This window comes from Cervus elaphus, chromosome 8 (assembly GCF_910594005.1).
Source record: "Cervus elaphus chromosome 8, mCerEla1.1, whole genome shotgun sequence".
Taxonomy (NCBI): domain Eukaryota; kingdom Metazoa; phylum Chordata; class Mammalia; order Artiodactyla; family Cervidae; genus Cervus; species Cervus elaphus.
Genome location: NC_057822.1, coordinates 5,267,687 through 5,292,468, shown reverse-complemented (window position 1 = coordinate 5,292,468; position 24,782 = coordinate 5,267,687). Strand labels below are relative to the sequence as shown.

Here is a 24,782-nt window from a genome sequence, read left to right as displayed (position 1 = left end):
GGGTGATCAATGAATGAAAGATGTCAGTGCAGAGCACAGTGCATAGTGGGTGCTCAAGTTTGATGGTTCAGGATTGAATGGTACCTGAAAGGGACAGGATCTCTGCACTGGCCTCATTGTCACTCAGGCTAGAAATTCAGTACTCAGGATTCTATCCCAGCAGTCACTCAGCCCAAGTCCGGAGAAAACAAGGCTCTTAGACAAGGTCCGCTGCTCTGCGTGGTCACGCAGAGGCCGCAGAAAGTCCCCCAGGTCCACTGTTCAAGCCGCGCTCTGTAGGACCCATGCACACAGGAGGCCGCACTCCAGCTGCAGAACAACGTAGGAGCCTGCCGTGCTGTCCAGTTTGGGTACAGAGCAGCCTAAGTGTCCCCGAGGCCGAGGGTGGCCCAGGAAAGTTCTTCACACCTTATAGACGTATGTCACTATCATTGAGCACCCACACTGTATGTCAGACATGCTGCCAAGGCCTAAGACATAGACTCACAGAACTCTTTTCCTTGAGAGCCTAGGTTAGTACCCGTTTGATAGAGGGTGGAACTAAGGTTCAGAGAGAGAAAGCGACATGCCCAAACCCTAGCAACTGGTAAATAGCAGAGCTGGGATTCCACCCCAGGGCTCAGCCCTTCAACATAATGCCCTTCCCATCCAAAGTATAGTTTCTTTCTTAGTATTTACGGAACAGATTCCAAGAGAAAGAGGGGGAAATCATAGCCTTCAGAGTATGTAGAAATTTAGACAAAGCAATGATGGTATTTAACCCAGAGGTTTGGGCTGCTCCCAGCACCAATGTTCTGAACAGGGGAGCATTCACCTGAAACTTGCTCTCCCCAGGGAATAGTAAAGGGAGAAATTTCCTGAAAGCCCACCTGTGGTCTCAATTGCCTAATCCACTGGTCCCTGCATCCTTTGGTAACACCAAGTATAGTGGCATGATATTAGAATTCCTTTTGTTTGTTTAAAACAATCCTATGTGGCCCTTTTCAAACAGATCATTTGATAGAACGATGCTATGCTTCTAGAAAATAAATGCATTGTGTTACCACGATGCGTGTAGGAGAGACACACTCATCCTACTCCTAACCCTCACCCCGCCCTTATCTTTCCTCATCTCTGAAGCTAACCCTCTAAGCCTTGGCCCACCCCACCCCTCATTCCTGAGGCCTGCTTTATCCCTCCCTATCTCTTCTGTCTGAGCATAACTGCCGCTTGCTCTACAGAGGAAACAGGAGTGGGCAACACCCTCCCCACCAGTTGCATCCACATGGCCCTTTTTTAAGTTGAAATATGGGGAGAGGCAGAGCCTCCAATGTGTGTTCTGCCCGAGTTGGTACCACCATTTTTGGCAAACTCTTTTAACAGCCTCCTGGGCCCCTCCCAACAAGGCAGGAATTTCTCATGAACAATTGAACAAAGCCGGGAACTCAGGGAGAAGGCACAGGACATTCCAAAAGGATTTCTCTCAAGCTCCAAAAGACAACATGTGGGAACACTGCAGAAGGCGCAGAGCCCAGCAAAGAAAAGCATGAAAGGGATGGAAAATCTGCCCAGTAGGAAGGGCAGTGTGGGCTGGAGGAAGGAACGAGGGGCCGGGGGTCAAGAGGCCTGAGGGGGAGGCCAGCCTCTGCCACTCATGACCCTGCGGAGGTTACCCCACCTCTCTGGCCTCAGATCTGTGGTCCCTAAGCTCCTGAAGGAACTGCAAAAAGTAAACCCACAGATGTGTACGTATCTGCTCAAAGTAATGCTTTATGAATCACAGAGACCTGGTGTTTATGTGTTAGTCGCTTAATCATGTCCGACTCTTCATGACCCCATGAGCTGTAGCCCACCAGGCTCCTCTGTTCATGGAATTCTCCAGGCAAGAATACTGGAGTGGATTGCCATTTTCTTCTCCAGGGGATCTTCCTGATCCAGGAATTGAACCCCGGTCTCCTGCCTTGCAGGCAGATTCTTTATCATCTGAGCCACCAGGGAAGCCCTAAAGAGACCCAGAGACAGCCCAAATGTCCAATGATAGGATAGGGTTAATGAATGATGGTGTGGTGATGAGACAAGATGCCAAATAATTATTAGAAATATTATGTGCAAAGTCAATTCAGAGTTGCTGGCCCGTAAATTGCTAACAGTTACCATCTGCAATGAAGAGCTTGTACCAGACTGTAAATCTATGTGCCACTTCCAAAATGGACCAAGTATTCCAAGAAAAAAAAAGTGTCAGCTGAGCTAAACAAAGTGCTTACTGACATAGTCAATTTAGACTCTGAGCAAGCTCCTTATCTTGTTTCAGACTGGTAATACACAATTTGGGGACTGGCTCCGGTCCACAGAGCCATTTTTAAGTAGCCCTGGTCTTGACTGACACATCGAACTGTGTTTAATGAAAATGTTAAGTGAGAAAAGCAAGACCGGAAATCTTTAGCATATGTCGATCACAGAGGGTGCAAACACCCATATGTGTAGTGACAAAGGAAGAAAAATGAACATTTATGGAGTTCCAACTTCCAGCCCCCGCACAGACACTAGAGCTGAAGCAGGGGTGCCTGGCAGGAATGTGAGGGGGTGTATGGAGGCCATAGGAATTCCAGCCTGGCTGGAGGGGTGTGGGGGCTCCGGGGACAAATTCAAATTACAGAGACCATTTATGGTCATATCAGGAGCCAGACTCTGGGGCAGTAACTGCAAGGCGTGTTCTGAGAAACACCCGTCTTGTGAGATGTTGAAAGGTTTTTCAAAAAAACACGTGGGTTCCATTCTCAAACATGTTGAGGAATGCTGAGTTGAGCAGAGTTGGACAGGAGACTTTCTGGAGGCCTGCTCAGAAACTTTCCTCTGTTGGGGTCCCTTGGGGTGGCCATGGTGCAGGAAAGAGAACAGAGTTCCCAAACTTCTTGACCAGGGAACCCCCTTTCCAAAGAGCATCTCAGAGGGCCAGTGATCTATGAGGTACAGCATGGGAACCCTCCTCTGGGCCTGGGCCCCAGGGTGGAAGGCTAGCAAACAAAGCAATTGATAATGATGAAGGGTGGTGGGGGAATACTAGGAGGAAGAAAGAGGGGTCAAACCCAAAGGTCATTTTCAGAAGCCTCACACTTCTGCCTGGACAGAGTTTAGAACAACTCAGTGGGAAGCAGAAATGGGAACAGTTCAGAATGCGGGTTCTAGAGTCAGACAGACACAGATGCGACTCCGGGCTCCATCCTGTACTGACTATGTGATACAGGCAAGCTGCTTCATCCCTGGGGCCTCAGTTTCCTTGTCTGAAAAGGGCAGTAATAAAATACACTCACTTGCCCACTGCCTGGGACTTTGATTCAATGTGATTCAAGGCTGATCAGACTGTGAAGGGAGTTGATCTTTGCCCCGAGCACAACCAGAAAGGGGACATCTACACCTTGTGGCATGCTTGAACCAATGTGTTCTTTCATTCAGGTGGAAGTTTTCAAGGGCCAACTTAGCCAGGAGCTGTGCCCTTCACCGGGGATACAGTTGGGAACAAGATGGAGACCAGATAGTCATGCTCTCTGCCTTCCTTATGTCTCTTCACTCTTCATATTAGATGGTCTTCCAAGTGATCACAGTTGTCAAAAAGGTTAAGAAGGAGAAGCATGGGGGAGGGAGGTTGTGGGAAAGCAGAATGATCTAGTCTGGGAGGTTGAGGAGGCTTCTATGGTGACATGAGGTTTGAGGTGAACACTAAAAGAAAGTTAAGGGAATTCCCTGGTGGTCCAGTGGCTAAGACTTTGCGCTCCTGATACAGGGGGGCTGAGTTCGATCCCTGGTCAGGGAACTAGATCCCACGTGCCACAACTAAGACTCTATGCAGCCAAATAAATTTTAAAAAATAAATGTTTTTTTAAAAAAAGAAAGTTAAAAGAAAAAGAAAAAAGAGAGAGAGAGCAGCAGGGTGAAAGAGGGTAGGTTTTGGGTGAGAGTCGCACTTATGGAGGAGAAGGGACATGTGCAATGACCACAATGGGGGAAGCAAGTGGCTGGAGAGCTGGCCTGGACTGCATCTTCCCACCTTGCAAGTGTCCCTCTGTCTCCGTGATCTTTCACTGCCTGCTTAGGACCATGTCCTCCCCCGTCTTCTTCCTCTTCTCCACATCATCTCCTTATCCCCTCTCTTCCATCCTCACTCCCTTTCACACCAATTTCCAGTTCTACATTCTCACCCAAGTACATATCCTTACACTGCTGGCATCTGCTTTCTGACACCAGCATTATAACACTTGTGCGTAGTAGATGTTTACTTTCATTGCTGAATGAAAGGCACCACCACTAGGCTGTATGCTGCCTTTAGTCACATTCTCAAAAGGTACCCACTCTGGGCAGATGTAGCACGACAACAGGCCTCTCTTGGCTGCATACACTTGTTCAGTGAACAACCCGCCCCACCGTCCACGGCAGCCCTGAATGAATAAAGGGATACAGGAGGAGTTAAGAAGCTCTGAGGCAGAGAAAAGATTTGGAGCGGGAGAGGTAGCCAGGGGAAGCTGAGTCCTATTGGTTTTGTAGCGGCAGACGGGGGACCCACAAAGTCTGTACTCCTCCATCAGACTAGAGATCCTAGATCAGACTCCTGTTTTTCAGAAGCCAAATTGTTTGGCTGGTCTCCCTTCTCCAGACTCTGGTAGTCTCTCCTTATCTAAGGAACTTTGTGTAAGACTTGAGTTGTTTCCGTCCCAGAGAGTGTGGCCAGTGCCCAGAGTTATGAGTACATACATATGCGATTATAGGTGCCTCCCCAGCTCAACTAGCGTCTGCAAGGCCTTGCCTTTGCTCTTCTTCTAAGCCATATGAGGAGATAGCCAGGCTGTAGACAAAGCAACTTGAGAACATTTACTAAAGATACCAAGGACAGCAAAAATAAAACAGAGCCGGCCAAATCCCTTAGTGGGAAGGAGAGGATGCAGAATAAATAGGGGGATGACCAATCCTCCGGTAGGTGGAGTTACCCTGGAACTTTCTCGACAAGCCATGTTTCCTGCCCTCCACGTCAGCCCCCTTCCTGCAGTCTAGTCAGCTTTACCAGCTCCTTCCCCAGCCTCTTTTAGGAAGCAAGACTTATAGCTGAGATTTAGTCCTGACTGCACATCTACAAAGAGTTACTTGTTCTCCTTTTCCTCTGCTTATGAGCAAATCACCCACGAAGCCAAGGCTCTGGGACTTAAAGGGCCCGAGGTAGGGAACAGAGACTGAGGCAGCTCACAAAATGGGATTTGTCATGGGTGCTGACCCTCCACGGACCAGGCAAGGCCTTGGAAAAATCCTGCCACTGAGGCTGGCCACCTGCCAGCTCTGAAGTCATTGAAGTTTTGTAGCCTTCCTCATCAGATAGGGAGTTCCCAAGTGCAAGGCTGGACTCCCCCATCAGACTAGAAGTCCTTGGGGGCAGAGGTACATCTGACCTTCAGACTGAGAGTAACACTGGGTGCAGAGACTGCGCCTCCATCAGATTGGAGCTGCCTGAGGGCAGAGTCATGTCTCCCTCTTCAGATTGGGAGTTCCCCCAGAAAGACCAGTAAGAGAAATGGTCACTGCTTATTTAGGGCTTACCATGTGCCACAAACTGATTTTTTTTTTCCTAAGTATTTAATTTTATTATTTATTTGGCTGCCCTGGGTCTTAGATGAGGCACATGGGGTCTTAATTGTGTCATATGGAATCATTTTTTTGTTGCAGCACACCAACTCTCTAGTTGTGACGTGCAAGTTTAGTTGCCCTGCAGCATGTGGGATCCTCACTCCCCGACCAGAGATGAAACCTACATCCCCTGCATTGGAAGGCAGATTCTTAGCCACTGGACCACCAGGCAAGTCCCAGGAAACCATTCTTTTTTAAAAAATAAATATATTAATTCATTTGAATCCTCATAACAGCACGGTGACTGAGAGAGGTCTTAACATCATTTGCCTTTTGTCCAAATGATGAAATGGAGTCACGGAAAGGTAGAAGAATTTGTTCAAGACTGCACAGCAAGGCAGTACAGACAGGATTCTCCATCAGACTGAGAACAATCTGAGGACAGGGACTGGATCTTCCTTTTTCCCTTCAGCAGATTGGGGGTTCACCAAGTGCCAAGATCTGGAGAAGGAAACAGCAACACACTCCAGTACTCTTGCCTGGAGAATTCCATGGACAGAGGAGCCTGACGGGCTACAGTCTATAGGGTGGCAAAGAGTCGGATAAGACTGAGCAACTAAGACACACACACACACACACACAGAGCACCAAGATCCGGGATCCCTCTTCTGTCCACCTCTACCTTCCTATCTGGAGCAGAAACACTTTATTCAGAGCTGTGTCTGGCATCTGGGCTGGGGCCAGGGAGTTGGCCAGACCACTGTGGACGTCCAGTCTGCTCTTTACAGCTCTGAGCCGGTCTCCAGGATACACCCCACAGGGTGGAGCAGAACCTAGTCTTTTGGAGATGGGCATTTATCTAGGTTGGCAGTGAGAATGCCGATATTTTCTCAATCCCCCAGGTGCCAATCAGGATGCCAGTGTTTTTTCACCTCCTGGATAGAAGGCTGGAAGCCTGCAGGCCCCTATCACAGGGAACACGCCTTCCGGAGCCAGGCCCGGTGCTGCCCAGGGAGCTGGACATTTCCTTCTGTCCACAACTCACCTCGATCCTGGCTGCAAACCCAGCCACGAGTCTCTGGAACCTAGCAACTCTCATAGGAAACAATGGAAACTTCGGGTTTATTCTCCTCCCTCTATCATTACTCAAAGTGTTTTCCTCTGTGTGACACACACACTCACACATCCCAGTATTCTCTCCACCCATCAGCCTGGGCTGCCCTGGAAATTTTCAGGCAGAGGAGCCCACGGCCTGGGGAGGCCTGGTGTCAGGGCCGTGTGTGCTGTCTGTGGGTCTGTGTCATCAGGGACTGCCGTCAGTCCCAAGCATCTGTGACTGGGGCTTTGGCAGTGTCTGTTTGTGTCTGGGCCTGGGTTGGTGTGTCTCTGGTACCAGGGCTATGATTTATGTGAATCAAAGTTGATCTGTGAATGACAGGAAAATGGTGTGTCAGGGGAAACTCAGTTTCATACAGTGTCCTCTGTAAGGCACTGTGCTTAGTGTGTGAGAAAGTGTAAAAAATGCAGATGCTGTGGACCTGATCTGAAGAACTGACTCACTGGAAAAGACCCTGATGCTGGGAAAGACTGAAGGCGGGAGGAGAAGGGGATGACAGAGGATGAGGTGTTTGGATGGCATCACCAATTCGATGGACATAAGTTTGAGTAAACTCCGGGAGTTGGTGATGGACAGGGAGGCCTAGCATGCTGCAGTCCATGGGGTCGCAAAAGAGTCAGACACAAGTGAGCAACTGAACTGAACTGAACTGAGCATGTGAGAAATGTTGGTCTGTATGTGAACTGTGAGACCTTGAGGGGAACCTGAGCGTGAAGACGGCATTTAGCTTCCTACACTGGGATTCACGTATGTGCGTGTGTGAAAATGTGGCTGTGAAGGTGAGTGACTGAGAGCGTGAGTTGTGTCCAGTGCATCACCTGTAGAGGTGTGGCTTTTCAGGGGAGAGAAGGATCTTTTGAGTCGGTGAGGACTGTTAGTGCCTGAAAGTTGGGTGACGCAAGTGAGCGTGCACATGCGTTCACGGGCAGTGGCCCAGCGCGTTAGTGCGTGAGGCTGTGAGTGTGCAGGTGACCTCGGGAGGCCACGCTGGCCATTCTGGAAGGTCCCAGAGAGCGGCCTGCGCGGAGTCACGTCTGCGGAGTGTGAAAGACTGCGAGAGCGGATGGATTTGGGAGTTCCAGGGTCGGTGGGGGCTTGCGAGAGAGGCGTGCACGTGGAGGGAGGGAGATCCCGAGCGCAGGGCGCCGGCCCTGGTCCGATCCCTGACTCCAGGCCGGGTTTGGCGGGGAGCCGGGCTGGGCTGCAGCCCGCGCGGAGTAGTGGGGGGGGGGGGCCTGGGGGCCCAGACAAAGGCCGGGTTTGGCTGCGCGGCCGGCTGGGGAGAGAGGAGCCCAGAACCCGGGGGCGGTCCGGGGGCGGGGCCTAGTCCAGGGGGCGGGGCCTCGTCCCGGGGGCGGGGCCTCGTCTCGGGGCGGGGCCTCGTCCCGGGGGCGGGGCCTCGTCTCGGGGCGGGGCCTCGTCCCGGGGCGGGGCCTCGTCCCAGGGCGCGGGGCCTCGTCCCGGGGGCGGGGCCTCGTCTCGGGGCGGGGCCTCGTCCCGGGGCGGGGCCTCGTCCCAGGGCGCGGGGCCTCGTCTCGGGGGCAGGTCCTCATCCCAGGGCGGGGCCTGGTCCCGGGGCGCGGGCCATGGCCCCGAGGGCGGAGCCTCGTCCCGTGGGCGTGGCCTCGACCCGGGGGCGGGGCGGGGCGGCCACAGGGGCGGGGCTGCCGCGGGAGGGGTCTGGGCGGCTGGAGCGGGCCGCGCCGTCCCGAGGTCTCTGCCGGCTGGCGAGCGGGCGGCTGCGGGCGGGCGCCGAGCGAGGGATTGAGCGAGCGGAGCGGGCCGGGCCATGGGGCGGCGGGCGGCGGGCGCGCTGCTGCTGGCGCTGCTGCTGCTGCACGGGCTGCTGCTCGCGGTGAGTGTGCGGGTCGGAGAGGCGGGAGGCGCCCCGGGCCCGGCTCGCCGCGCCCGCCAACTTGGCGGGGGCGCCGAGGCTGCGCGGCTGGGGACTCTGGCTCAGGACGGCGGCGCCCGCCAGGGACCCCGGGCTGGCACAGGCCACCGCCACCCTACTCCGTGGCGCTCTCCCGAAGGGCCACCCAGGGCACCCCGCGAGGGTCCGGGGACGGGACCGGCCCTCGTGGGAGTTCAGTGGGTCGCCCGGCCACGTTGCCGAGTCTCAGAGTCGCGCTAGGCATGGCCCTGCCTTGCCATTCCTGGGGGGTGGGGTGGGCAGGCAGGGGAACTTGGAGCAGAGTGGGAACTTGGCTGGGCTAGGACACACCTTTCTGTGCCAACTTGGAACAGGGGCACTCAGTGGTGATGGGGACTCTATCCATCCTCACGGGATCTTTTTTTTTTTTTTTACCACGACGTCTGTCCCTTTGGGAGCTGGTCACCAGGCAGGCGCAAGTAAAGAACCAGTCTGGACACTGAGTCTTCTGCGGAACACCCACAGGCCCTGGAGTCCCAGAGCTCAGGGATTTGAATCAATCTCTGCTCTTCACTGAGCAACTGTGTGACCTCCAGGCAAGCTGTTAACCTCTCTGAGACCAGCCCACTGCCTAAGGGGAACTCAGAATCCAGGGCCTCAGAGCGCAGGCCTGGGTGGAGTAGGTGCAGAAGTGCTTGTTGCTGGGCCAGTTTTTGGTGGACAGTCAGTGGATCTGTCTCCCCAGCTTTCTTCCCAGATCTTCAAGGTAAAGGGGAGGCCTGCTCCTACAGCCCCTTGCCCTGTTCTGAGCTTGGATGGGCGCAGGCCGAGGGAGAGAGGACACTTGGCCCAGAGCGGCTCTCAGGACCCAGTGAACCTGAGAAGGGCAGGGCGGGGTCATTGGGCAGGGAGCTGGTGGCAGAGGTGGTTGAGGACACATCTGGGGAGCTGGGCCTGAGTGGTGAACCCGCAGAGCCAACCCAGCCTCTTTCAGGTGGTCCCAAACTATCCCTGTCCCCTGTTCTCAGAGCCAAGAGAGGGACTTTTCTAAGCTGGCCCATGTTTACCCAGCAACTGACTCCCTGTCCCCACCTTGCTGGCTCCCTCTCACCTCTGCCCTCCTGAGTCACTCGTTAACCCCCACCCCAAACCTGACCCCTCACCTCTCTTGCTCCACCCCACCCCCAGCACTTCACCTCCCCCATCCCCATCCGGGCATCTTCCTTAATTTTCTGTCTCAGCCTCTCACCCCCAAACATCCATCAGGGCCCATCCGGTGGCTCCCCAGTCCTGACCTGAGGTTGCACCTCCCAACACTGACCTTTACTTTTCCAAAAAAGTAGGCACCAGCTTAGCACAAGGAATGTTCCTTTTCTGACCCTTGCCCAACTCTGCCCCCGATCAGCGGTTCTACTGTGACAGGAGTGGGGATGGCGGGGGTGGGGGGGTGGGGGTGGGGAGGAACTGTTTGCTGTGAGGGGAAGGAATTTCCACAGAAATTCACTGATTGCAGCCAGAGCTCATTCACTCGTTCATTCACCACGTCTTCTCTGAGCATTTAAACATTGAAACATCTTCTTTAAACATTCCATGACAGGGAGTGAGAGTTCAGGGTTCATTCATTCTGTAGATTCTCGCTAAGCACCTCCTGTGCACCAGTGCACCGTAAACTGGGAGCACTGGTTTACGGGTGAGCAAAAATAGGTGCTGTCTGCACTTCCCCAGAACCGAGATGGGTGAACAGGCAGCTCTCTCATCCTGTGAGATTACAGTCTCCTCAGCAGCCACACGGAAATCTTCATGGTCCCACCCAAGGCTGGAGGTCGAATGACTTCAAAGAACTTGGCCTCTGGAGTCTTATGATGGACTCAAGTTTGAATCTCACATCTGCCACTTCATAGCTGTGTGATCTGGGACAAGTTCTTCTCTCTGAGCTTCAGTGTCCACATCTGTTAAATGGGGGCAAGAAGTCTATTGTAAGTTTAAAGCAACGGCAGGTTCCTAGCCCTGTGCTCTAGGCAGCCTTGGGCTTCTCCTTGTCTCCTGCCCTGTATCTCTCCCGGCGCCTTTCAGGTTTTGTCTGCAAGCCATAGTGAGTGGGTGAGGTAGGACACAGGGGGAGGGGGAGGTGGTCCTTAAGGAGCTCAGGACCTCACTGGGGGCAGGAGACGGAGGAAGCAGTGGTCTGTGATTAAGCGTGGGAGTAATTTCAGTTCAGAGCAGTGGGGGAGGCTTGCTGGGGGAGGGGGCCAGGCCCCGGTGACTCAGGGCCTGCCTTGGCCTGCTGACCCCCTTCCTTCCTCCTGGGACCTTAGCCTTTCCTTTCGTGGGGCCAGCCCTGCCAAGAGACAGGATTCTTGAGGGTGATTGTGGTGTTTTCCAGCGCTCAGGAGGGAAGTCTCTGAGATACCTGTTTCCTGCCTCCGTTGGGTTGGAGGAGCCTCCCCCGCCCTCAGGGCCTGAGTTACCTCAACCCTCCCCTGGACAAAACCAGCTGCCCTGTCCTCCCCCACTTGCTCCAGATCTGCCACCAGGAGGGGCTTGTGAGTGTGCCCTGGAGATTTCCAGAGCAAGTCTGTCCGCAGAGGGAGGCGGAGACTGGCGCGGGAGGCAGAGATGGACGCCCCCGTACCCCACATGTCCCGGCCAAGCTCCTGGTGTCTGGGGCATCCTGGCCCCCGACTGGCTCAGCCCGGGCCTGTTCGCAGGCTGAGCGCAGGCAAGTTGGGATCTGCGGGCCTGAGGCCGGCCCGGGAGACGGATGGAAGGAAGGTGGCAGGAGGTGACTGGGTTTGCAGTGGTGGGGAGGGTGGTCTGGGGGTTATTACCAGGCCAGATGAAATCACACGGATATCGTTGGTGTTTGTCCACGCCCGCTGTCGTGCGCCAGGCATGAAGTTTCTCAACAGATCCTCGCACGTCATCCCCTCAGTCAGGACCTCCCTACACTCCCCACATTGCTCACGTCAGACCCCAGCCCCTGACTTAATCTGGCCCCCACAGCCCTACAGATCTAGCCCCTACCTGCACCCTCCGCTGCTGCCTCTTGACTCTCTCCTTCTGCCCACTTCGCTCTTACTCGCTCCCTCCAACTGCACCAGTCTCTGTTTCTGGACCGTGCCAGACACACTCCCACCTTAGGGCTTTTGCATCTGCTGTTCCTTCTGCCTAGAATGCTTGTCCTGCAGATATCTGTGACCCTGTGCCTCGCGCCTCTCCAGCCCCTGACTACCCTGCCCAGTGCTCTGCTCTGCTTCTCTTCCTCACTATCCGATATGTATCTGTTTACCTGATTACCTTCCCCTCTCCCCCCGGGTTAATCGTCAGAGGAGCGGAGCCTTCTCTGCTTTTGTTCACTGCCGCTGGATCCTTAACGCCTGGCCGGTAGTAAATATGCAGTAAATACATCTGTTGAATGAATTAAGCTGGAGCTACTAGTACAGCCCCCGTTTGCTAAGCAGAGAAGACTGAGGCAGAGAGACTGTGTAACTTGCTCCGCCACGGACGCACCCTCTCCTGCTGGCCCCACGAGCCAGGCTTTGAAACCACACGCCCTGCCTGCGCCCTTGCTCGCTTGGAGCAGGCAGGCAGGCAGTAGGTGTTGATAAAACTGTCATCACTGATGTTGATAAAAGGACTCAGGTCCTAGGTGGTGCGGGGGCTTCCTCGGGCAAGGAAGAACGAGGTCTGGCTTGGGGACAGAGGCATTCAGGGTGGGTGTGCCGGAGTGTCCCCGGGGCCTCCTGGGGACACCTGTCCTGGCCGGAGCGAGAAAGACTTAACTCTAGGACAGTCATTTGTGGGCTTACCTGTGTGTTCATAGGTTTGTTTTTTGTTTTTTTTTCCGTAGGTTTGTTAATTAATTTCCCCACCAGTATTCCCTGAGGCCCTACAGTTGAATTAAGCCCGAGGCCTTAAGGCCTCGAGTGGGCCAGGCCGGGCCCTTCCCTGTGTGGAAAGTGAGGGGGAGAATGCCTCAGCGCCCTGCATGGAGCTCTCTCTGGGTTCCCCTGGCTGTTCCCTGGGGGGCTGAAGGTGTTGGGTGAGTCTGCAGAGGCCTCAGGGCAGCCTGGCCTTGGGGGAGGTCAAGGCTGTGGGGCCGCCCAAGATGTGGAAAGATCTGGAGCGATGATTCAGAAGCCACTTGGAGGCCAGGCATGTGGGTTTTGGACCCTCAGACCACTGGGGGCATGTGGGAAGAACTGACTCCCAGCGCTGGCCGGTTGCCCCCACCCCAGCCCACTCCCAGGGCTCAGGCTAGAGGCGGAGGGGGCGAACGTGGCCCCGTCCCCTAGCAGCCTCGCAGGGATCTGCAGAGTCCACCGCCCTTGCTCCCCTGGCCCGCTCTGGCCTTCCCCTCTTCTCCCTCCCACCAGGAAGCAGGAGTTTGGGCTGAGGGTCCCGGCCCTGCTGGAATGTTGCCCTAAGCCCGGTCTTGGCCCCTGCAGCCCCCTCCTGCTCCTACGGCCTGGCTGGGGCTTGCTGGCCGCCCCAGCGCCCAGAGCTGGCTGACTGAAACCCAGAAGAATGTGTGGAACTCGCTTCGCGGGGAGCCGCCAGCTTCGCTGCCCAGCTTGGTGGCGTCAGGTCCATGTCAATAGCGGCCTTGAGCAGGGAGTGGCTCATGGCTGCTGGGGGTGGCTGGGCCAGGGGCACCGTCATGAAGGTCCTGGGAACAAGGCGACTCTTTGAGGCCAGGGCATGTAGGGCCTTCAAGTTTCAGCCGCCCCTAGAACCCACCCTCCCCTCCCTTCCCACCTGTGCCAGAGCTGCAGGGATCCCCAGATCACCCCGGGTTGGGGGACCCGTGACATCGTGAGAGGTCCTGAGGATCAACTCCTGGCCACCTGCTGGAGCCCAGTCGCTGAGCCACAGAGGAGTGAACCCCGTTTCTCTGTTGCACTGGATTTTCGGGGATGTCTGGCACACAGAATCTGGCAGTCTATGTTGATGAATGAATGGACTCTGATGTATGCGATTTAGTATTCTGTAACCTGACATCCCTAGGTGTTAGATTCAAAATTCATTGCACAAATATCTATTGAGCATCTTCTAAGTACCTGACCCTGTACCTGCCGAGGTTGTAGCAAAGAACAAAAAAGTCCATTTCCCTCCCCTCGAGTAACTAGCATTGTTATTCCCTACGAGCATTCCCTATGAGTGCAGGGAGACAGACAATAACTATATATGGCAGGTGGCGATGTGTTTGGAAGAGAGAATACAGTAGGGGAGAGGACAGAGTGATCTGCAGATCACTGTGCAGAGGCTGTGATTCTGAAGGTATCTAGAGGAATATGGGGTGGTGATCACAGTCCCGGAGGTGTGCTGGGCATATCTGCACAAAACACTGAGGAATTTCCCAGGTGGCGCCTGCCAGTTCAGGAGACATAAGAGACACAGGTTCGATCCCTGGATCAGGAAGATCCCTTGGAGGCAGGCATGGCAACCCACTCCAGTATTCTTGCCTGGAGAATCCCATGGACAGAGCCTAGAGGGCTATACAGTCCATAGGGTTGCAAAGAGTCAGACACGACTGAAGCGACTTTGCACACACGCACATGGCTGAAGCAGCATGAGTGAGGGTTGGTAGGCAGGGCAGCCGCTGGAAGGGCTCTGGATCTGCTTCTGGGTGAGAGGAGCCATCCCTCTGGCTGCTATGTGAAGACAGCATGGGGCATCAAGGTCAAAAGCAGGGAGGCCGTGACCCAGCCCTTCAGTGATGCCTTTCGACGATGAGAGCTCTGTACCAGGAAGGTGGGAAGAAGGGGTTGAATCCTGAGTGTATTTTGAAAATAGGATTGTGCTCGCTTCGGCAGCACATATACTAAAATTGAAAATAAGATTGACAGGATTTACTGATGGACTGGGCGTGAGGGGAGGGGGCAGAAAGAGAGGCGTTGGATGTCTCTATAAGTTTTGGCTTAAGCATCGGAAAGATGGAGCTGCTACTAACTGAGGTGGGAGGACTCCAGCAGGAGTAGGCTTGGGAGGAGGACGGAGACCGGCAGGAAATTGGAGGGGACCTGGGGGGTGAGGACAGTGTTGGACTCGCAGCTAGGGCATCTCTCTGCCCCCACTCCCAGTTGGAGCCTTTGCATTGGCCTGTAGGGGCAGGAGTGGGATTCTTGCTGAACGAAGCTACAGACACTGATCCTTGGGAACCCCCCAGCCTAAGTTCAGAGCTTGTATATTTATGTGTTTAATTAGAACTCATGGTCTTCCCCACATGGAATGGAAGCGCCATGAGGGCAGGCACTCAGTTTTGCTCACTGCAGTTTGCCTGGTGTTAGGCTGCTGGGTGATAGTAGGTGAACACTTGTCAAGTGAATGAATGAATGGCCTTGAAGAAGTCAGCAGGCCAGGCAAACCCAAGCTCCTTGCTAGGCTTGGGAAGGGGCTGCTCCTGGTCCCTGGACACAGGAGAACTCTTCTTTCCAGCTGCTGCTCTCAGCTGAGACTTGAAACGTGTAGGACGAGCCAGAGTGCCCACCCGGCCATCCTCCCTTGTCTGCGCCCTCCCTGGACTCAGAGCCCCTTTCTCTGGGCAACATGGTCAAGGGAAATATGTGGGCTCAGGGCATCCTGCCTTCGAGTCTTGGCTCACCCCCACCTGGCTGTGTGATCTTGGGCAGGTTCCTTCATCTCTCTGAGCCTCAGGTCAGAAATAGGGATCACAACGTCTGTGTCCCAGGTGTATATGAGACCAAGCAGATGCCTACCTGGAACGCGCCAGTGTTTGACAGTTGGTGGCTGTTTTGTTAGCCCAGTTCCTGCTGAGGGCACAGCCAGAGTGCTATTTGACTCGGGGTTCCCAGTGCCCAGCCTGACACACCTCCTCCTGATCACTGCCGTCTGAGCCAGGGCCTGCTCTGGACTTGTTGAATGAATGACCAGGCTAAGGGATCATCCCTGCTCCCTCTGCCTGTCTTTCTCAGTCCGTGAGCCCCGGATGTAGCTGTGTCTGATCGGTCACTGGCCCCCCCCTTCCCCCACTGAGGCCGCAGCTGCAGGACAGAGTTCACCCTAATTGCTCCTTCCTGGAGGGCAGAGGGAGGGGGGCACGCCCCAGGGTGTGGCCTGGGAAAGGCTGGAGCCTGTGGACGCCGTGTCCCCTTCACAGATGTGTGCAGTGGGTGGGCTCTGAGCATCAGGAGGTGTGGCCAAGCAGCTCCCATGGGAGCAGAAAGATGTTCCTGCATCTTAATGGGAATGGTGGAGGGGGGCTTCCTGGGACTCCATCTCCCACCCCCCACCCCCACCCACACCCACACCCACTGGAGGAGGCAGGACCTTGCCCAGGGAGCCCTGGGGAATCCTGTAGCAGGTCCGTTGTGGGGTGGTTGGGGTTGCACAACTTTAAATCTGGCTCCCCTCGCCTCTTGGAAATAGCAGGACTAAAGGGAAGCTCTCCCCGCCTCCCCGAGCCTTTAGCCTTGGGCTGCTGGGTAGAGACCTGCCCCTTCTACACTGGAGGGGGTTGGGGGCGCACATCCAGGTGTTTTATTTTTTACCATTGGTGTCTTTTCCCCCATCCCAGGCTATGGGGGTGGGGAGACAGGCTGGGGCTGGGCAGGGGGAGGGGTGGGGGGAACTTGAAAGGTGGCCTAAGATGACCCCACAGATGCTCTCCTGGGGTGGGGCTGGGAATTCCCAGCTGCCTCTGGCCCCTTCCCAGCCCACCTCCGAGTGCCTGCCCCCACCTCTCTGTCCCCCGCCTCCCCAAACTCACCCCCAAAAAGCCAGCCTTGCCTCCCCGCCCCCGCTCCACCGCCCCAGGTCTTGGCCTCCCCTCCTCACCCCAGCTGACTCATCCATCTCCTTGTTTGGCATTTCCAGTTTTCAAATAGTTGGGAACTGGGATCATATCTCTTCTTGGATCCCTCGCTGGGCTGGATGCTCTGAAACTCTGGCCCCATAAATCGCAGCCCCAGTGGCCTCTGTCATTTAACAGCTCTTCTTCCCCTGCTGCCGTTTGCTGTCCTGTGACCCTTCGGCCAGAGGAACAGAGACTAATGATTTCCTGAGGACAGACCAGTCTCTGTGCCCTGGGACTTCCAGGGTGCCCTCCCCAGGGACCTCAGTCACCCAGGTCATCAGCCAGCACACCTTCTAATTGAAAGTCACCAGCCTCTCTTGGCCAAGGCCGGGCTGTCTCTGACATTATCCTATATAATCCAATCCTCACAGCAGTTTTTAATCTTTTTCTAAAGTTTATTTGGCTGCGCTGTGTCTTAGTTGCAGCGTGCAGGATCTAGTTCCCCAACCAGGGATTGAACCCCGGCCCCCTGCATTGGGAGTGTGGAGTCTTACCCACTGGACTGCCAGGGTAGTCCCCTTGCAGCAGTCTTTTTGATGTTAGCATTATTCTCTCCATTTTGCAGAAGGGAAAGTTGAGGCACCAAGAGGGAGCATGGCTGGCCCAAGTCATTCGTTCAGTACATGGCCCAGCTTGGAACAGAGCTCAGGTTGTGTGACTCCAGACTTGTTGCCCCTTCCTGAGGGTCTGGCCTGTTCTGGGGAGACAGTGGATGATCTGGGAGGGCTGGCATAGTCATGGCAGGCTGCCTGGAGGAGGTGGACCGTGCTGGCCTTGGTAGAGGGTACAGCAAGCAGCGTATCTGCCATTTGGGCTTATCCACCTCCTTCCCATTCTCGGACTTGGGTGCCTTTTGCCCCTGAGCCTCCAGCTCAGTTTAGTGACAACATTCCCCAAGGAGGTGGGTTTGACTTTCCTGGGGACTGAGACCCTCTGGAGCCTGGGTCTTCCTCAATTGGGTCCCAAGCTCCTTTTGGGATCTGTAGGTTTCACTCTGTTTGGAGTTCGGTAGATTTTTGCTGAGTGGGGCCTGCTCTCAGCCAACCCTGTGCCCACGTCTCTAGGGACGCAGCCAGGAGCAGAATCTATAGACAAGTCCCAAACTGTGTCGTCTGACCATCATTTCGCAGCAGAGGAATCAAGAATTCATCCATGCATTCACTGATTCACCCATTCATTGCCTGAAGACCAACTGTGCACCAGACATGGTGCTGGTGTTCTGTCTGCATTATCAGCTTTCCAGTGTAGCTGGGATTATGCCTCCATTTTCCAGATGAGAAAAAGCCCAGAGGAGAGCAGTGACTTGCCCAAGATCACACAGCCAGGCGCAGAGGAAGGTGGGCATTGAAGCCAGCTGTGTCGATCCCCCTGGAAGAGGTTAGCATCGTGGTCCCTACTCTCCAGCAGCTCCGGGTCATGTTGGAGAGGTAGGGCTCACGAGTCACAATTACCCAGCTCAATTCCAGTCTAGACAATAGCGGATTGTCAGGGAAGAAATCAATTTGGCATGAGTTCTCTGGAAAGACTTTCTGGAGGAAGTGGGGCTTTAAGAGCAAGGAGGATTTGGCCAGTGGAGGAGGAAAGCATTCGGGGCAGGGGGCCAGAAGCTGTCCCCATCGTCCCTGGGTTCGCATTGTTGTCCAATGTGTGAGCAGGAAGGCCCCGGCCTGCTGCTGGAATCATTAACGCTGGGAAAGAATGCGAGGAAGTCACCAAGATAGCTGAGGTGACATGCCTTCCAGGTTACTGCCTGTGACTGGTCAGATTGGGAGGCAAGAGGTCAAGGCCTGGTCTTCTACTTGGTTGCCAGCCAACTACTGACCCTCTTCCCTGGATCTCACTCTTCCTACCTATAAAATGGGCTCCTTTCTTGTTTTTGGGCCACTTGCCGACTCAGAGGAAGGGGAAGTTGAGTTCTTAGAGAAAACGGTTAGCTTGGCCTCAAGACTTGGTGGCAGCTACCATGTAAAGCCCCCCATCTTACCCATCTCATGTCTCCCTTCACTGACTCCAGGGCCCACATGTGCCGGGCCCTGGGCTAGGAGGAGGGGCAGGCTCCCCGCTCCCTTAGACTTTCCTGATGCCTCTCCTGTCCTCACTTGTGGGCCTGGGGTTCCTCCTGCCATGCTCAGCCCACTTTAGCTCAGCTGTGGCTGAGCTGAGATCCAGGGACCCTGTCAATGTCTGTTTAGCCAGTGAGCACTCAACTCGGAGTCATAGGATTGCCATACTGCTGGCCCTGTCAGTGTGATCCAGGGTGAGTCATGTAACTTCTCTGAGCCTGATTTCCCCATGCAACATGGGACTTTTCATTCATTCATTCAGCAAACATTTATGGAGTGCCAGCCCTATGCCCAGCCTTGTGTTAGGTGTGAACAGCAAGCATGGTTGGAAGGAGCTTCTAGTGTGATCAGGGAGATTAGTCAATAAAGGGGGCTGCTTTCAAGGCAGAGTCTTCTAAGAGCTCAGGAGCAGCTGTTCAAGGCCACACGACCTCTAGTTCCCTCTAGGGGACATCGGGGGTCTTTGTGACTTTGTCTTTGTCCCCACTTGTTATTCTAGTTATTGTCTCTTTCTCTCCAGGTAGCTTGTGGGAAGAGGGGTCTTGGGGAGACACCCCCCCACCCCTGCCCCTGGGCTAAGGCAGGGGATAAGATGCAGAGAGGGGAGCAGACTGGTTTTGCCATGAGTCTCAGCTGAGCTCATGGCTGGTGGGAATAGCTAGGCTTATTTATACTGAGCCTGGTTATATTGCTTCATTTACTTTTGTCTGTTTATCTGGCTGTGCCAGGTCTTGTTTGCAGCAAGCAGGACCTTTCAGTTGCAGTGTGCGAACCCTTATTACTTGCAGCGTGTGGGATCTAGTTTCCTGATCAGGGATCTAACCCAGACCCCCTGCACCAGGAGCCTGGTGTCTTAGCCACTGGGCCACCGGGGAAGTGCCTGGTTATTTTGATTTAGGAGAGATGGAAGCTGCCACTGGAGTTCAGCTTTGTGGTCCTGAAGGGTTGAGTGAGAGGAGTAGGGCTGAACCTCCTGATTTCCACTTTCCATCCTCTTTTCTCTCCCCCAACTCTTCTGGGCAACCGGAAGGAGGCAGAGATCAGCTCAAGCCTGGATTTGATTTGAAGCAGTGGGAGGAAAAGGGCTTCCCTGGTGACTCAGACGGTAAAGAATCCGCCTGCGATTCCGGAGATCTGGGTTCGATCCCTGGGTTGGGAAGATCCCCTGGAGGAGGGCATGGCAATCCACTCCAGTATTCTTGCCTGGAGAATCCCCGTGTACAGAGGAGCCTGGCGAACTATACAGTCCGTGGGGGTTGCAAAGAGTCGGACACTTGAGCGACTGAGTACCAGCACACAATGGGAGGAAAGGGTTAAGTCGGCCTGGTTTCTCACCTCCTGGGTGGGAGGAGGTGGGGAGGGGACCAGGACTGGGAAGGCTGGGGCAGGAATGTGTGATAAGATCAAAGCTTCCAGCCTGCCGGGGCCTCACCTAGGTTTCACCTGAGTAGTTGAAGGGAATTCTCTGAGTGACCTCCTGGGGACGGGGGCGTGCAGGTCCCACCCCCCACCCTCACACAGGCAGGTGCTGGAAGCCCCAGGGGCACCTCCAGACACGGGGGCCACCCTGCCTACCACCCCCACCTGCTCTCTCACCCCTGGGGTTTCCGAGCAGGACTCAGAGTCTCCTTTACGTGGCCTGTGTGCTGTGTGCTTAGTCGCTCGGTCGTGTCTGATTCTTTTCGACCCCGTGGACTGTAGCCCTCCAGGCTCCTCTGTCCATGGGGATTCTCCAGGCAAGAATACTGGAGTGGGTTGCCATGTCCTCCTCCAGAGGAATCTTCCCAACCCAGGGATGGAACCCAGGCCTCTCGCATTGCAAGTGGATTCTTTACCGTCTGAGCCACGAAGGGAAGCCCGTGAATACTGGAGTGGTAGCCTATCCCTTCTCCAGGGGATCTTCCCAACCCAGGAATCAAACCAGGAAGCCCTATGTGGCCCCCATCAGTTAATTCTGCAGGTGAGGAACTTCCCTCGTGGTCCAGTGGTTAAGACTCCTAGCTTCCACTGCAGGGGGCATGAGTTTGATCTGGGAACTAAAATCCCACATGCCACGCTAAGAGCACACCCCACCCTATTCCTGCCCCCGTCCCCCAAAATAATTCTGCAGGTTATGCTTTGAGACACTGTCGTGAGCAGGAGGCACAGCCCTGAGTCCTGTCCTGGTTCCTTACTTGTTGCTCTGTGACCCTGGGCTGGTGACTTAACCTCTCTAGCCTTCAGCTATCAGCTGGGAACGGTAATAACCGTCTTTGCCGGGTTTTAGTGAAGATTAGACATTGTGTAAATCACCTCCAGCCAGATCAGGCAGTTGGTGTATGACAGGAATTATTATTTTGTGAATTTTCTTTTTCTCCCTCCATGACTTCCCCTGTTACTTTGTCCTGAGTAAACCTTGGGGCTTGGTTTTGTTCAGCCTCTCCCTGCCCTTCGAAGGGGCTTCCAGCCCCAGGTCCATCCCGATGTCCAATGCTCTCCATTGATGGATCTTCGTGATTTAGGGTGAGGAGCAGTACAAGAGGGGCTCGGAGTGACAAGGCCCCAGATGCTCCTAAGTGCCCCCCCAGGCACCTGCTGGGCCCCCTGCCCTAGTGCCTTCAGATTAGGTCTTTCTTATCCCAGTCACCCCTGCCCTGTACCAGGAGCCTCAGTACCCTGGAACTGTGGCTGGGAAAGTGGCCCCAGAATTCTTCAGGTAGGAAGGGGCCTGGAGTTCCTGGCCTTTGGGGGTGCGATGCTCTGCCCTGGTTAATGATCGCTCTGTGTGTTAAGAGCAGGGGGGAGTGGGGGGAGGCCCACCCTCCCAGCTCCTTAACCACTGGTTGCGCCTGAGGTATGTCAGCCCTTGGGAGTCCCCTGCATGAAGGTGGCAGCCTTGCTCTGGGGCACGTGGGGTTAAAGGAGCAGGCAGTAGGGACTTGGAATCCCAGCTTGACGGGCAGCCTCTGCCCCTGGAGTTCTAGGGATGGATTTAGGGCTCACACAGTCTGGGTGGAACGTGAGCCAGGGTATACCCGGCCCCTGTGGTTTGGCATCAGCCACGTTAGCAGGCCCCGTCCAGCACCAAAAACCCCCTTCGCTCTTCTTCTCCCGGGCGCTGACCCTGCAAAGGTGTCCCAGCTAGAAGGCGGCAGATGGTTAGGGCTCTGGGGTGGCTGGGCTTGGGTTCCAGTCCCTCCTCTGCCACTTCCGGGCTGTGTGACGAGGGGCCCGTCTCTGCGCCTTTCTGAGCTCCCATTTCCTCTTCCGAAACAATAGAAGATGAAATCCCTACTTTGCAGGTGTCAGCGAGCCAAGGTGTGGGAAGTATTGAGCTCGTAATAAATACCTGGGGAATGATCACAATCCTTCCAACTATAGTTTTTATTATTAGGAAAAAGTGAAAGTTGAATCCCAGTCTTGGGTAACCACGGCAACATTTGGAGGCTTGGGGCCAGGGAAAGGAATGGGGAGCTCCCGGGAACACACGTGACAGAGTGTCCCAAGAACACGTAGGAGAGTGTCCGAGGATCATCTGTGAGCGGGCTGGAAGGATGGGGAGAAGGGGGCGTCTGTCTACCCCAGGCCCACCTCGGTCCTCCCAGCCCTCCCTCCTCCCTGGGCTGGGTCCCAAGGCTGGTGCCGGCCCAGAGTGGGGGAGGAGGGAGAATTGTTTATTTTGATAACATTAGGGCATTTTCCCCCCACTGGCAGCTGCTATTTTGAGCAGTCCAGAGAGCAGGGACTATGGTTAAATTAGGTAATGTTGCTCCAGAAGGAATGTGTGAAGCAGTCAGGCCGCGGCTGCAGGGAGAACGCAGTTGGTTCACTCCATATAAAATGAAACTGCAGCTTGGAAAAGAGCAGCGCGGGGCCGCTTTATAAGGCGATGGAGGGGGAGGCTGCTGGAGGCTATTGCTGGGGGAGTGGAGGCGATGGCCCAAAGCCTCTCTGGGGGGAGCCTGGGCTTATGTCCAGAGGCCTGGCTGGCCCAGCAGGGGCCGGCCAAGGGGCGGAGGGCAGGGTGGTGTGTCCTCACCCGAGGTCTCTCTCGCTGCCCCCGAGGCGGGGGTAAGGGGGCTTGGGATGGTGTGATGCACGGGAAGGGTGGATCTTGACTCCGGCTTCTGCCTGCAGCCCAGGCCTTCTGTGCTTGACCAAGTCTCTCAACCTCGCTGGACCTCAGGGTCCCCGGGGTGAAGCGACGGCCCCGATGCCCTCGGGAACGCGTCTTTAGAAGAGAAAGTACAGCTAGCTTTCGCTGAGGCCTGCTGTGTGCACGTGCTGTTCTAGGCCCTTTTGGTCCACGGAACCCACGGCTTGGGCCTCACCTGCACGCTTCTTGGGAATGCAGAGTCTCAGGCCCCACCCAAGCCTACTGAGCCTGAGATCGGACGAGATCGGGCACACTCAGGGTGGTATGGCCATAGACTAACTACTGAACCCCAGTCTGTACACTAACAAGATCCACTGGTGAGCCCCCTGCGTGTTAGAGATGGAAAAAGTTCCACTTGACATGCATTGTCTCATTTTATCTTGAAAACCACCCCCATGATATAGGAGTTATCATTTGACAGTTGTGGAAACTGGGGCCTGGAGAGATGGCCAACATAAAAACTCTTATCAGTGTGGATTCTTTTTCTGTTCTCCTCCCCCTTCCCCTCTTTTGGTCTGGGCTGGACCTGGGGAGAAGAATGGGGTGTCCAAGCTCTTAGTAGGACTGGAGAAGGTCACTTGCCTTTGAGACTTAATCCATTCACCCATGGGGTCAGCTCTGCTGGCCCTGAGTCATCTCCCCAGAGTCATTCTACATTTCCCGTCCTTGGAGGAAGGTGAGAGCAGGAACAGGTTCTCTGCTGTCTGTGGCCACCGCCTGGCAGATTGGGGAGCAGGGGGGTTAGGGTCGGAGCTTCCCTGGGCTTGGTTAGGGTCACCCCTTCTATCTCTGGTTCTTTTGGGACTGAGTCAATCTAGCAGCAAATACTTGGAGGAACATCTATGCACCCAGTTCAGTTCAGTTCAGTCGCTCAGTCATGTCTGACTCTTTGTGACCCCATGGACTGCAGCACACCAGGCCTCCCTGTCCATCACCAACTCCCGGAGTTTGTCCATCACCAACTTCCCAGCCCTGGGAAAATACCTTAAATTTCTCCCAATTCTTTAGAGTCTTCATTATACAGGGCGGGGGTGGGGGGGGAGCACTGCTAGAGTTTCCTTTTTTTTTTAAATTAATGATCATTGGCTGTGCTGGGTCTTCACCGCTGTGCAGGTATTCTCTAGTTGCAGCGAGCGCAGACTGCTCTCTAGTTGTGTGCACGGGCTTCTCATTGCAGCGGCTTTTCTTATTGTGGCGCGCAGGCTCTAGCGCATGGGCTCGGTAGATGTGGCACGCGGGTTTAGTTGCTTCATGGCATGTGGGATCTTCCCGGACCAGGGGTGGAACCCGTGGTTGGCAGGCAGGTTCTTAACCACTGGACCACCAGGGAAGCACAATTTAGCAATTACCATGTGCCGCTTGCTGGGCTAAGCACCCGACTTGCATTACTCTGTTATCTGTGTGATTTCGCTTTCAGTTTCCTCTGTAAAATAGGGAGAGTGATATTGATAGTATTACCTATCTCATGGGGTTGTTAAGAGGAAAATATTTGTCAAGTGTCTGGCGCATAGTATTTGTCAAATAAGTGTAATAATTACAAATATGCCCCCAAAGATGGGCACTATCGTTGCCCCCACTTTACAGTTGTACAAATTGAGATCCAGAGCAAGGAAGGGACTTGCCTGTCGGGATCACAGATTAGGGCAGAGCCCTAAGAAACTGAGTTCCCAGAATTCTAAACCACTATGCTGTTGCTGTTTAGTTGCTAAGTTGTATCCAACTCTTTGTGACTCCATGGACTGTAGCCCTCCAGGCTCCTCTGTCCATGGGACTTCCCAGGCAAGAATACTGGAGTGGGTAGTCATTTCCATCTCCAGGGGATCTTCCTGACCCAGGGATCAAACCCGGGTCTTCTGCATCGGCAGGTAGATTCTTTACTGTCTGAGCCACGAGGGGAGCCTAAGCCACTTATTCCGGAGAAGGCAATGGCACCCCACTCCAGTACTCTTGCCTGGAGAATCCCGGGGACGGGGGAGCCTGGTAGGCTGCAGTCCATGGGGTCGCTAAGAGTCAGACACAACTAAGCGACTTCACATTCACTTTTCACTTTCATGCCTTGGAGAAGGAAATGGCAACCCACTCCAGTGTTCTTGCCTGGAGAATCCCAGGGACGGCGGAGCCTTGTGGGCTGCCGTCTATGGGGTCGCACAGAGTCGGACACGACTGAAGTGACTTAGCAGCAGCAGCAGCAG

General features: G+C 54.8%; 1 protein-coding gene across 7 annotated transcripts in view; it reads left to right on the top strand.

The window, feature by feature from the left end:
* Positions 1-8,402: 8,402 nt before the first annotated feature.
* The window catches only part of HSPG2 (heparan sulfate proteoglycan 2), a 108,173-nt gene continuing 91,793 nt past the window's right edge, over positions 8,403-24,782 (top strand). For 4 of the 7 annotated variants that reach the window (XM_043909139.1, XM_043909136.1, XM_043909138.1 and 1 more), the window contains exon 1: positions 8,404-8,558. In XM_043909139.1, coding sequence (XP_043765074.1) covers positions 8,493-8,558 — 66 coding nt within the window. In that variant the 5' untranslated portion in view covers positions 8,404-8,492. Of the gene's footprint in view, positions 8,559-24,782 lie in introns of all 7 variants that reach the window. The other 3 variants (XM_043909135.1, XM_043909137.1, XM_043909134.1) reach the window with 1 other exon arrangement.